The sequence below is a fragment of the Cibotium barometz genome, chromosome 5 (assembly GCF_041138505.1).
Source record: "Cibotium barometz isolate CiBa-2024 chromosome 5, ASM4113850v1, whole genome shotgun sequence".
In the NCBI taxonomy this organism is placed as follows: domain Eukaryota; kingdom Viridiplantae; phylum Streptophyta; class Polypodiopsida; order Cyatheales; family Cibotiaceae; genus Cibotium; species Cibotium barometz.
Genome location: NC_141050.1, coordinates 14825275 through 14837307, shown reverse-complemented (window position 1 = coordinate 14837307; position 12033 = coordinate 14825275). Strand labels below are relative to the sequence as shown.

At 44.7% G+C, this 12033-nt stretch overlaps 1 protein-coding gene across 3 annotated transcripts in view; it reads right to left on the bottom strand.

Annotated features, from left to right (window-relative positions):
* LOC147638099 (uncharacterized) overlaps positions 1-12033 on the bottom strand; it is a 63503-nt gene that overhangs the window by 15390 nt on the left and 36080 nt on the right. The window contains exons 5-9 of one of the 3 annotated variants that reach the window (XR_015265805.1): positions 5040-5127; positions 4495-4713; positions 3921-3991; positions 1045-1168; positions 768-932 (exon numbers count right to left, since the gene is read on the bottom strand). Coding sequence is in view for 2 of the 3 variants with exons in the window: in XM_086797996.1 (XP_086654122.1) it covers positions 768-1168; positions 3921-3991; positions 4495-4713; positions 5040-5127 (779 nt within the window). In the remaining variant the exon portion in view is untranslated. Of the gene's footprint in view, positions 1-767; positions 1169-3920; positions 3992-4494; positions 4714-5039; positions 5128-12033 lie in introns of all 3 variants that reach the window. The other 2 variants (XM_086797997.1, XM_086797996.1) reach the window with 2 other exon arrangements.

Genomic DNA, 12033 nt, shown 5'->3' with positions numbered 1-12033 from the left:
GGTAGGCAGTATCTTTTGACCCTTTGTTAGTTTGGTAGGCAGCATCTTTTGACCCTCTGTCAGTTAGGGCTTACACCATGGGCTGATTCCTACGCTATAGACCTTAAACCTGACTAGTAGCCCTAGCATGACACATGCATTGAGTGTTGCATATACTCTCCAAGCTCTCCTAAAGATTATCACACTAGGAATGATTTTCCTCCCGTTGAGCCTCACATTGGACAACATTCTTTGACCTCAAAAATTAGGCCCACTTGCATTAATTGTGTTCTAGAGTTAGTTTGGTAGGCAGTATCTTTTGTCCCTTTGTTAGTTTGGTAGGCAGCATCTTTTGACCCTCTGTAAGTTAGGGCTTACAACATGGGCTGATTCCTACGGTATAGACCTTAAACCTGACTAGTAGCCCTAGCATGACACATGCATTGAGTGTTGGAGCTGATGAATTTGACAGTCTCAGCCAAACTTAGCAATCACAAAGGGCATAAAGAGGCTAAATAGCCCCAATGTTCTACTCACGAAGCTGACAGAGAGCAAGCTGGCTAAATGACCAAGATAGGTTATAGTAGATGGCAGCCTTGCATTATAGCTTTTGCTTAATAAAGCAAATACACTAAAAGAATGGGGAAAGGGAATCGAAGAAGGGAGGGAGAGGGTTTGCAAGTTCAGGTTACAATCCTTAGTTATGTCATTTATCAGTACCTTAGGTCTCACAGTAACTGAAGTACAAAACTTCCAATCTCACAAGAAAAGGCATGCGCTGGAATTACCTGGTGTGTTCATGTAAGAGCTGATTGCAGATGCTCCTAATGACAACCATCCTGCCAGGTTTTGAGGTCGGGGACCCTGCATACCATGGGGAGGTGGGGGTCCATTCATACAATATTGTCCAGGTGGACCATGGTACCCTGATGGACCATGCATACCATAATAACCTGATGGACCATGCATACCATAAGACACTGATGGACCATATGAGCCATGTTGAGATCTGACCATACTTGCCCTAAAAGATTCGACCATGGCAGCATAGGTTAAGCTCTTTGCCTGCTGATAGAAGGTGCCACGTTCATAACCCAATGCTTGCTCAACATTCCCTAGTGCAGAGTTTGTGTCATTGACCAGACCAAGCATTTTCTTGGCAATACCGCCATCCTCCAGAACATGAGCCCTGTGCAGAGAACATTTAGAAATCAGTAGATTTTTTTTTTTGAAACAAATGCCTCGTATCAAAAAAACATATCTGCTCAAATGAGGTTGACAGATTGATCACACATTAAATGGTGACGCACCTGCAGCCTAGCCCTACAGCATGGCAAGGGCACTGGACAGCAGTGCTGCGTGCTGGCCGTGGGCAGCAGGCTGGATGGGTGGAGGCTGGGCAGGTGGACAGCAGGTCTAAACAGCAGACAGATGTTGGTGGGCGGGCCAATTTGGGTCAGCCAGCAGCTTGACATTTAATTAGAAAAGCAGATCTTCATGTTAAGGTTAAATCAAGGAATTTTGAAGCAAATTGCAGGCCCACAATCCAACCTGGAGAAGGCCAACCAGCACACAACTAGGAGAATTCAGCCTATAAATAGGATGCTTCCCTCCCCATTTGGATCAGCAGTCAATTGGCTACCTTGAGAGTGCCTAGCATGTGTAAAGGCAGGATTGAAAGCAGATTAGCCAGCATTCGGTGAAGGAATGGATTTCCCATCAGCTTGGGTTACTTCTGCGAGTGAGCACCTTTTGGAAATTATCTTACTTATTTCCATTGATACTGATTAGAGTAGTTGCTAATGTAAGGATTGTGTTTCAACATCATCAAAGCTTTTTCCTGAAAATTTCTGATAAAGGACAACACAAAGCCAAGGTGCTGTTGCACTAGCAACTGCAAAGTGATGTCTATAAATCAAGCCACGGAGGAGCCTAGAGTCCAATAGTCATGTAGCTTATGACCTTAGCAACCCCCCTCCACCAGAGTTTTAAATCTTTCATAGAAGCTGCCTATTTTCTAATGTCCTACATGCAGGCACTGCTTTGGCAAAGTGTACAATCAGCCCCAAGGCTTAAGGAAAGTACCTTGACCCCGTTGACGAAAAACGTCACCTCACCCCCGGAGGTTCAGGAGAGAGGTCTAGCAAGGATCCGGGGTAGAGACAAGCTCAGCATCGATATCAACTCTGCTATTCCTCAGGAGTGGCTGACATCTATCCCAAACCCGACCCCCCCACAGTGGCTAGGAGTGTTTACTCGGCATGATATTCTTATGGTAGTCCACGAGGCACATGAGGACAGTGGTTTGCTCACTTTTTCTATTGGTCCCCATGGCAGATTAGAGAGATCCGAACCTCCCTTGGAGGATTTTAGTGGATGCAACTTACAGAGGGTGAGGATGATTGGATTTCAGTCACGTGAGTGGCACATAGTCCCCCCCGCCGGCCAAGGTGGCTAGGGAGAGATTATGGCGGCTATGGATATGGGAGAGCCGACCGCTCATGCGCCTCCAATGGGACCCAGGAGAGTGGACTGGCATGATCCCATTGATCGGGAGGAGACTATAGATGCCCCCCTTTTTTGCATATATAGCGCGGCTAGGTCGCAGGATCCAGATGCTAGCAATCGATGGCACCCCAGCAGCAGCAGCACATTGGCAGTCACAGGACCTCTCCGTGTTTCCTCTCAGATTTTTGGAAGAGGCTCTGATATAGTTTTCAGCCTCGAAAGATCACCCTCTTTCTTTGGCTAATGGTACACAAGAGCTTGGCGGTTGGCACATGGTTGGCAATTGGAGGTCGGCCAACAGCTTGCCCAAGGTGCAGCCACCCTCAGGAGTCGTAGTGACATTGTCTTTGGGATTGCCCGAGGGCTCAGCAGGTTTGGTTGCGGATTCTCCGCATTTTCACGATGGACAGGGCCCCAACCTGGATCATTAGATGGGGCACTGTCGCTTGGGCCACAGAGGCGGAGGTGGTCAGGGATTACGAGGAGGATGGCGGGGGGCTAGTAGCCCTTCAGGTCTCTCACCTCCACATTTTGGCAGTACCAATCATAGCCCCATCTACGGACCACTGGCGACCGAGCTCATGTCATAGATGGGAGATTTGTAGTAGCATCATAGCCTTGCACATATGGCGAGCTAGATGCAGCAAAGCCATGGAGGGTACCCACACTCTGCTTGCAGAGTCCATCAAGAGCATTTGGCTCGACATCATCCATACCCTCTGCGGTCAGTGGGGGAAGTTGCAAGGAGGCTCTGACCGCGTGCGGAAGCGGCAGGAAGCTTTCTTGAGGCTCTGGCAACCTGGCCCTTTTCTCATCGATAGAGGTGGTGATCCCACTAGGCACGATAGACCACCTGTGTGGTTATTCCCCCCCCCCTCCCCCTATATGAGATAGCCTTCTCCTCATAGAGTGGCCCGCCGGAGGGGAAGTGCATCTTTTTCCTTTTGATTATTTGATCCCCACCTTGTACATGAGGCGAGTTTGTATCTAGCCCTTCGTGGTTGTATTTAGCCCCTTGTGGCTGTTTTTCATTAACTAATAGAAGGATCTTTTTCCTGGGACAAAAAAAACATCACCTCAAAGAGGCCACACAGTTAGTATGGTAATGTGAGGTAACTCAATGTAGCAAGCTTTGAATGAACACATTTCCTTCACGATGTCAGAGTCAAGACGTCATTTGACCAAATTGCTTGTCTTGTAAAACCCTTGTTGTATCAATGTCAAATTTAAGAGGAGCTTTTTTCCCCAGGAAAGGTTGCTGTTACTTATACTGTCTCCCTGATATTATTCAATACATAAGTCTTTTTCAGTAGTGGCATGTAGACTGCAAAAACAAGGAGCTTTCTTTGTTCAAATTGTTAATTTAAACCACAGAAGGTATTTAGAGGTCTTGTGTATCTTGGAGAAATTGTCAAGCAATCATAGCTGCATACCAGTCCGTCTGCAAGATCTCTGAACGCAGATCTTCCAAAGCTGCTATACTTGCACGAGCAACAATATCATCCTGACAATAGCAACATAAAGAGAATTAGGGGGAAAAAATACAATGGCTCTTCCCCCTTCCCATGTAATTTTTGACCTCACATGTTTCTGTGTTGATAAAGCATAGCTTCAGAGCACTAAAAAAGGTGCCATATTTTCAGTTGTTAAAGAGCTTTAAAAAGACATCCTAGAAATACTGCAACAAAATCGAATTCAAAACAACCCAAACTGCACAAAGTTATCTGGACCTAATCAAAGTCGAGCACACATTCAGGTGTACCAACATGCATAAATTTGTGTGGGATTTATGTATATGCATATCTTTAGGCACACATTCCAGCAAGCACGCCTCACACACATGCATGCCTCCATGCTTGCACATAATGTATATATATATATATATATATATATATGCACACATACACACTGTGCACCCAAATTGGAAGGACTAGATTTAAAAATTGAGCTTAAGAAAGATAGGGGAGTTATATGATTGACCATGATTTCCTAAGAAATCATACAAACCTGAAGAACCACGTTCTTTATGAAAGTTGCACGTTCACAAAGATGTCTGTCAACGCAGGGTGGACAACCAAAGCCCCAACACTCAATCATAGAGATTGGAATCCCTAGTCTTAGCGAGACACTTTGGTTTCTGGAACCTGCAGATTCACATAGAAGAAAAGAGAGCAAAGATGCAGCACCAGCTCCAAGGGAATGGCCCGTGAGAACCAACTTATAGCCCTGTTTAAAGAATCAACACCAACAAATAAGACAAGTAGCTCAGACTATGCAGGCAGAAGAGTGTTTAGAGTCCCAAGCTAAATGAGACATGCCTACGGGGGGAGAGTTTTCAGCTTGCGACATCAGACAGGTAGAGACAGAGAAGCCTATTGCAAAATTAGAGGCCCATATCATTGCTTATTCAAAAATAGATTTGGGCCATCATGAATGCCCTGACGAAAGATGTCTAAGTGTCTTCCTCTTTAAGAAGAGGTAGCTAAGGCTCAAGCTATTGCAAGCCAGGGAGACCACCAACCAGATTGTACTACAGTTTCAAAACACATTACCGGATTCTCACTCAAAAGAATTTGAAGGTTCTCAGTCTCATTGTCCAGAATCCAACGAGCTGCAGACAATATCCCCGAATGTGCAAACCTGGTGAAGGACATGGCATGAACATGAAATAGTATTTGCGCAACAACAAATGTACTTACACAAACGATACAGTTAGATCATTCATTGAGTAAAACATAAAGAACTTGACGAGGCAAAAGTGAGAAATGGTCTACAATGCATGACACATGTCAATCAGCTATTTTCTAAATCCAAGTTGAAGAGGCACCTTGTATGTTTACTAGCATGAGCACACATGTCAATGTGCGTAAAGCCACAGGTGTGTAAAATGTAGGGCTTACACATGTTTGTACGTAGCTGCACTTTGCAGCCATATTAATCACCGAAGGAACCAAAACATTATTTTTTTGACATGTGATCACGAGGGGATTCTGTGGTCTCAATAAAAGGGAGGACATTGCACGTACAACTTGACATTGACTTGACCCTAAACCTAGATGGGACCTGCTGACACATCCCTGGACACGGGCTCACAACATACACAATGAATGCCCATCCCAAAAGGTGTCCTCAGTGTACTGATTATGCAGAATGTCGACGGGGACCCTACTACAGCATGTGTACAAGCGACACTTCGCCACTTGACATTTCTAGTACGTAACAGCCTAAGTCTTATATGTTCTTGGGTGTCCAATGTTAGACTACTATGGCATTGATAAAGAATTCGGTGCCTAATGTCATGATCCTCCGTCAATAGAGTAGATGACCATACGCTATCTTATACTTTCTTCACTCAATTCCTTCAGGTAGCCTTGGTGAATCCTCGCGAAAAGCTTCTATATTTGCACTTTCTTGCAATGCAACATCATTAGGATTGCCAATGGGCACCTAGCCTAGCGATGAGGGCTTGTGACTTGGGGAGAGGAGGTTCTTAGTTCAAATCCTGGCGCCTCTGGGCAAGAAGACCAAGCCTCTCCAGGCTGATAGAATGTACAGCCGAAGAAGGGAAAGTGGAAACACAGGAGAGAGAGTGAGAGAGAGAGATGGAGAGGAAACGCAGGTGAGAACCTGCTCTCAATATCATCATCCAAAGGAATACATGTCCCGGGCAAGAGGGGAGAAAACCTCGTATGTGAGGGACTGCAGCAAACAATGCTAAGCAAGCAGTGAAGAAAGAGGGAGGCAAGCCAGCTATATATATGCCCATATGAAGGCAGCCGACTAGGGAATAAATCCTCCACGACTGGGAAAAATACCCGAGACTCCATAAAATGGGGAATAATATGGGAAAACATATGTGAGGGGTGACCAGCCCCTCTAGCTAACATGGTCAGCCCTAGAGGCTAAAATAGGACACCAAACAAGAGGCCAGTAAGAAGGGGATGATGTCTAACACCCCCTCTCAGCACCGGATGTTGAGTGAACTCCAAGAAGCCAGAGAAGCTGTTCTCGATCAAAGATGAAAGACTGCAGAAACACGTACCAAGAAAGCTCCACAAGCAATCTCCTTAGCAACTCAGCTACAAAAGCAACAGAACAAGCTACCAGGTACACCGTTCCTCTGGAAGAAAACAACCATGTAGGCTACAACGTGCTGCTCCAAATAATGGTTCCAAACCCAAGTGTAAGAACACTCCCCGAAGTCGAATGTCGTGTATCCAACCTGGAGAAGGTATGAAAAACCTCATAACCAACCAAGATCAGATCCTGTATATAAAAAATCCTGGGAGAAGCAAGCTGCTCCTCACTGGAACCCTCAAAACAAATAGAGTCAAACTGCTCCAACTCTATAACAAGAGTAGCCAAATGCTGTACAAAAGCATCCTCTGAAAAGATAGGCATCGCAAGATGTAAAGACTCTGTAGAAAAGATGGGGTCCATCAGCTCAAACTCCGTACCATGAGTTGCCCAATGCTGTACATAAGTACACGCCACTGAGGTGGGCATCGCAAGATGAAAGGACTCCACATCCCCCTCTGAAAAAAGATGTCATTGGACTGGTACAATCCCAACCTGATTCTGATTCAAATCCAAAAAACTCTGGAAGTACCACTGTGTCCCAGGCACAGTTAGCAACCGCAGATCCAAAGCTTCCCACTGGGTCCAACAAAACAACAAACCTGCAGAACTGGGAGGGGGTGGGGCATCCTCAGAAGCATCACAAAGAGAGACAGAGGTAGACTCCTCACAATGAGGAAGAGAAGCAGGAATATAAACTGCAGTGGTAACAAAGTCCTCAAAAGCATCACTGATAGCAGAAGACCGTTCCATAAGTAAAATGAGATCCCAAGAATCAGCAACAAATAAATGATCCATGTGAAAGGATCACACCTCAAGGGCAAAACACCCTCTGTGTTCTGCAAACACTGCAAAGAACACAGACTTGGACAAAAATAAACTCTGCTCAGGATCTCTAAAAAGATCACTGCTCTCCTCCAAAACTTGTAAACTCCTATCACAGAAGAAAGTCTCCACAAAAACAAAACAGCTCTCGAAACTGATCCTCAAGTGAAGTAGCTGGAGATGGGTCCCCTTTGAGTGTAGAAAACTCATGTGGGAAGCAAAAATGCAGCCAAAACACTGCTATCTAACAAAAAAATAGCACTCCACCGCCAACAGAAGGCAAGGAACATGAAGAAACCAAGAAACCGTGTAGGCCAAGAACAAAACAAAGGTGTAGATGCTCCAAAATCAGCAAAACACTGACTAAAATCAGAAATTCAGAATCCTCCTCAAGTACCAAACTGCCTCCAAAGCCACAATCCAAACAAGAAACCCCCTCTGCAAGTGATCTGTGTCCACTGGAGAAGAAAACACAGCCAAACAAGGACTACAAACCTGAAAATTCAGGCCAACCAGTGTCTACACCTCCTATGAGGAAAAACGCTGAAGAGAACCTTCGGGTCCAACAGATGAAGCCCAAATGAAGGTAGAGCTACCAGCAAGATCTATTCAGAAAAACGCAGCAAAATGGCTGCAAATCTGAAAACACAGAGGTATTCAGGACTGTAGAACGGGTTGAATCTGGAAAAACAGTAGAAATATGGTACCATCGAGTCCTCAGATCAGCAAACAGCATCAGAAACCTGTAGAAGAAAAAACGCAGCAAACATGCTGCTGCTGGCCTGTACAAAACAGGCGACCAGCACTAAGGGGGGGTATGAATACTGAGAATTGCTGCAAACTGCTGTAGACAGCCACCTGTAGAAAAACGCAGAAAACTATGTGCTGCTGCCCTGAAAACAGTGTAGAAAACAGGTGTTCTCAGAGGTCAAACTGATGAAGAAAGACCAGGGGCTGCTGAGAAGAAACGCCTGGCAGAGGCAGGAGACCAACAGCAACTTCTGAAAAAAAAAAACGCAGATCTGCCCATCTACAAAAAAACGTAGAAACACAGGAGGTAGAGGAGGGAGCATCCAACACTGAAGATCACCGGCGCTCTGATACCATGATAGAATGTGCAGCGGAAGAAGGGAAAGTGGAAACACAGGAGAGAGAGTGAGAGAGAGAGATGGAGAGGAAACGCAGGTGAGAACCTGCTCTCAATATCATCATCCAAAGGAATACATGTCCCGAGCAAGAGGGCAGAAAACCTCGTATGTGTGGGACTACAGCAAACAATGCTAAGCAAGCAGTGAAGAATGAGGGAGGCAAGCCAGCTATATATATGCCCATATGAAGGTAGCTGACTAGGGAATAAATCCTCCATGACTGGGAAAAATACCCAAGACTACATAAAATGGGGAATAATATGGGAAAACATATGTGAGGGGTGACCAGCCCCTCTAGCTAGCATGGTCAACCCTAGAGGCTAAAATAGGACACCAAACAGGAAGCCACCAAGAAGGGGATGATGTCTAACACAGGCCGGTCACAATTGTGACTAAAAGAGGATCTACTCTTTTGCTCTGTGTGTGTGTGTGTGTGTGTGTGTGTGTGTGTGTGTGGGGTTTGGGGGGGGGGGGGGAGGGGGGGGGGGGGAGGGGTCATATCCAAGACAAGTCCATACTAGGCGCCAAGGCTTGAGGCCAAGTGTTGTAAGCACCTAGTTCAACCCACACGGGCGAAGGCTTATAAGTGGAGGCATAGTTATTAAAGATTATAGGGTTATTCGCTAATAATAGCATGAGGGCCAGTTATAGAGCCCAGTGGCCTCTATAAGTATAACCCACGCTCAATTGTTATTACAATCATCGAGTTTGACTAATAGCGTATTGTGTCAAAATAGCAAGTGCTGTTGGGTAAATGTTAGGAGCAAGGGGGAGTGGTATGTGACCCTCAATCATTTGTATGAGTTGCATAAGTCATGGACTATGGTTCAAAGGCTCAAAGGAAGCCCAAAAAGGAAAGTGTGGAATGTCCAGCCCATGTGGAGGCAAAAAGTAGACGCCTAGAAGGAGGTGGGAAAGAGGCCAAGTGGGTGCTCACTTTAAGGGAGATGGTGCTCAAATATAGGAAATATTAGGGACAGCTTAATCAAGCTTATGGACTAACATTAGTGGCTAATGGAAATGTACTCAAGCTATAAAAAGGCCCTCTATTGAATGGATTATCATATGAGCTTTTTGTTAAACCTCTTGCCTTGTCTTTATGCTCTATTTTTGTCCTTAACTTTGTCATTAGTCTTAATCTCTTTCTTGCATCTCTACTATGTCAAGATGTTGATCCTAAACCATTTCTACACATCCTAATCCTTTCTAGACATGAATCTCAAGTTGGTATCAGAGCCACCCATCATCCCTTGAGTATCTATGCACCCTAGGATAACCTAGTTAGCAAAATCATTAGTTTCACTGATTAGCCACTGAGCTATTTTTTCCCTCTTTTCCCAAGCTCCAAAATCATCCAGAATCAAGAGTTCTTGGCTCATCTACTGCAAAATGGCACTATTTGGAGCATCTACCTCAACTCAAAAAGCTGCAAGACATCAAAGGGGACAAGTGTAAGTAAATCAAAGCATCAAAAAGGGTCCAGCAGACAACGACGAAATCCAGCAAGAAGAGGATAAAATGCTCAAATTTCTCATCATCTTTGCCAAATTTTGACTCATGGATTCATCATATATAGTGTAGAGAGTGTACATATTAGTTTGTTGAGCACGAACAACAAACATTTGAGCTTTAATTCTGAAATCATTCTATGCTCTGTTAGCAAAAAATTACCTCTATTAACAGGAGTTTTTTGAGCCATTAAAAGTTCTACTTTACCATTGGGGTGTTACTATACTCTTGTACATCATCAAAATCACTTTGTCCCTTGGTCTAGTACTCCAATTTACCCTCCCAAAACGGTCATCATGTCCATTGTCAACCTTCTCTTGCACATCTACGTCGACCTGCTTCGCCAGCGCCCATCTTTCCTCCACGACTGGGTGCTTCCTCCTGTAGTTTGTAGCCTCCACGCAAACTGACATCTGCCATATGTGCAGTGCCGCAACTTCAGCACTTAGTGCCACCTTAGCAAATTAGGGGACACAATAGGCATAATCATCAGTAAACCAGCAATTTCAAAGAAAAATTAGGGTTTTCAAAATTTGGGCCTTTTTCAAATCAAGGTGATAATCCTCTAATTATACTCTCCTGTTTTCAATTTATTTGGGGCTTTTGCAAAATTGAGTCATTACATTCAAGATAAAGCTCATGTACATGTAAATTTGGCGGTTTTCCAAATTGGGCCAAAATTGGCAAAATTGGAGCCTCCTGCACCACATTGAAGTCTCCATGAGACCATGGACAAGGTGGTAGCATGGAAAAGATGCCGAAAAAGGCAACACCACAGACATCGACCAGGAATTTCACCCTGATTTCCCCGAAATTTATAATTTCCATGTTATGTGTGAGTCAGGGTTCTCTGCCTGGGATGTCTCCCAAAATCTGAAAAATAATTGTGTGTTTCGTTTTCCCGCGTGTTTTCACATACAAATGTTTGTATCGCCTTGTTGTATAAAAGGCTCCATCTCCAATGTTTACCCACACCACAAATCACACTTGGAAGGGAAGTTTCATGAGTAAAGGGGTTTCTCATTAGTAGACTGAATTCTGTAGCTGCAATGGGTGGAGCTCCCACAAATCACGCTTGGAAGGGAAGTTCCAGGATGTAGGTGCCTTGGTCCCCTAGACCTCTGAGTTGCCATGCATCCGTGCTTAGACTTGGAGCCTCTGGTCATGTTTGAATGCAAAGTTGTGAGTGTGCTCAGTTCAATCTCTGAACCATGCTCACACTTAGCCTCTGAATTGCCATCGGAAACACGTCTAGTAGGAGACATGGTACAGTCCGAAGGCCATCATGACAGTTATCTTAGGTCACTCCACCTTCGCTTTTGAAGGGGAGTTTGTTGGGATTTGGAGTCGTATGTGTACGAGTCCATCATGTGTCCCGTCATGTGTGTGTAACCATGTTTGTGTGTGTGTGTGTGTACATCCCCAAAAAGGGTGTGAACACTCACTTATGTGTTATGTGTGTGTTTTGGTGTGAACCCACTCTTATAGTGGTTCACATAATATCTAGATATATACCTGCCTGACATCATTGCTTATGTCATGCAGAAGAACCTTTAAAGGTTATAAAACCATTGTACTTGGTGTATCTCAATCATAACATTAATATACTCAAGATATTATTTGAGTCGTGCAATACTTTCCTCTCTAGAACGAGACGCCCACGACCACGAGGATTGCGTCCACGACTCCCTCACCATCAGCAGATTCAAGCCATCATTGCCTGCCACCGGAGGAGTTTACCGCAACGATTCAGCGGTTCAGCTTTCAGCTCTTAGCTCTCTTAGGATGTTACTATTTTCATTCTTTCTTTCAGATTTGTTATGATGAGACATCATCATCATCATCAATTGTACCTTGTTTTGGTCTCATGGGCCATTTCGACCTTTAGGAGACGTTAATATATCTTTCTTTCTCTCTCTCTCTTTCTCTCTTACCTCTCCACCATGGCGTCGAGCCACCATAGCTGCTTGCACTCCTGGGAATCCTA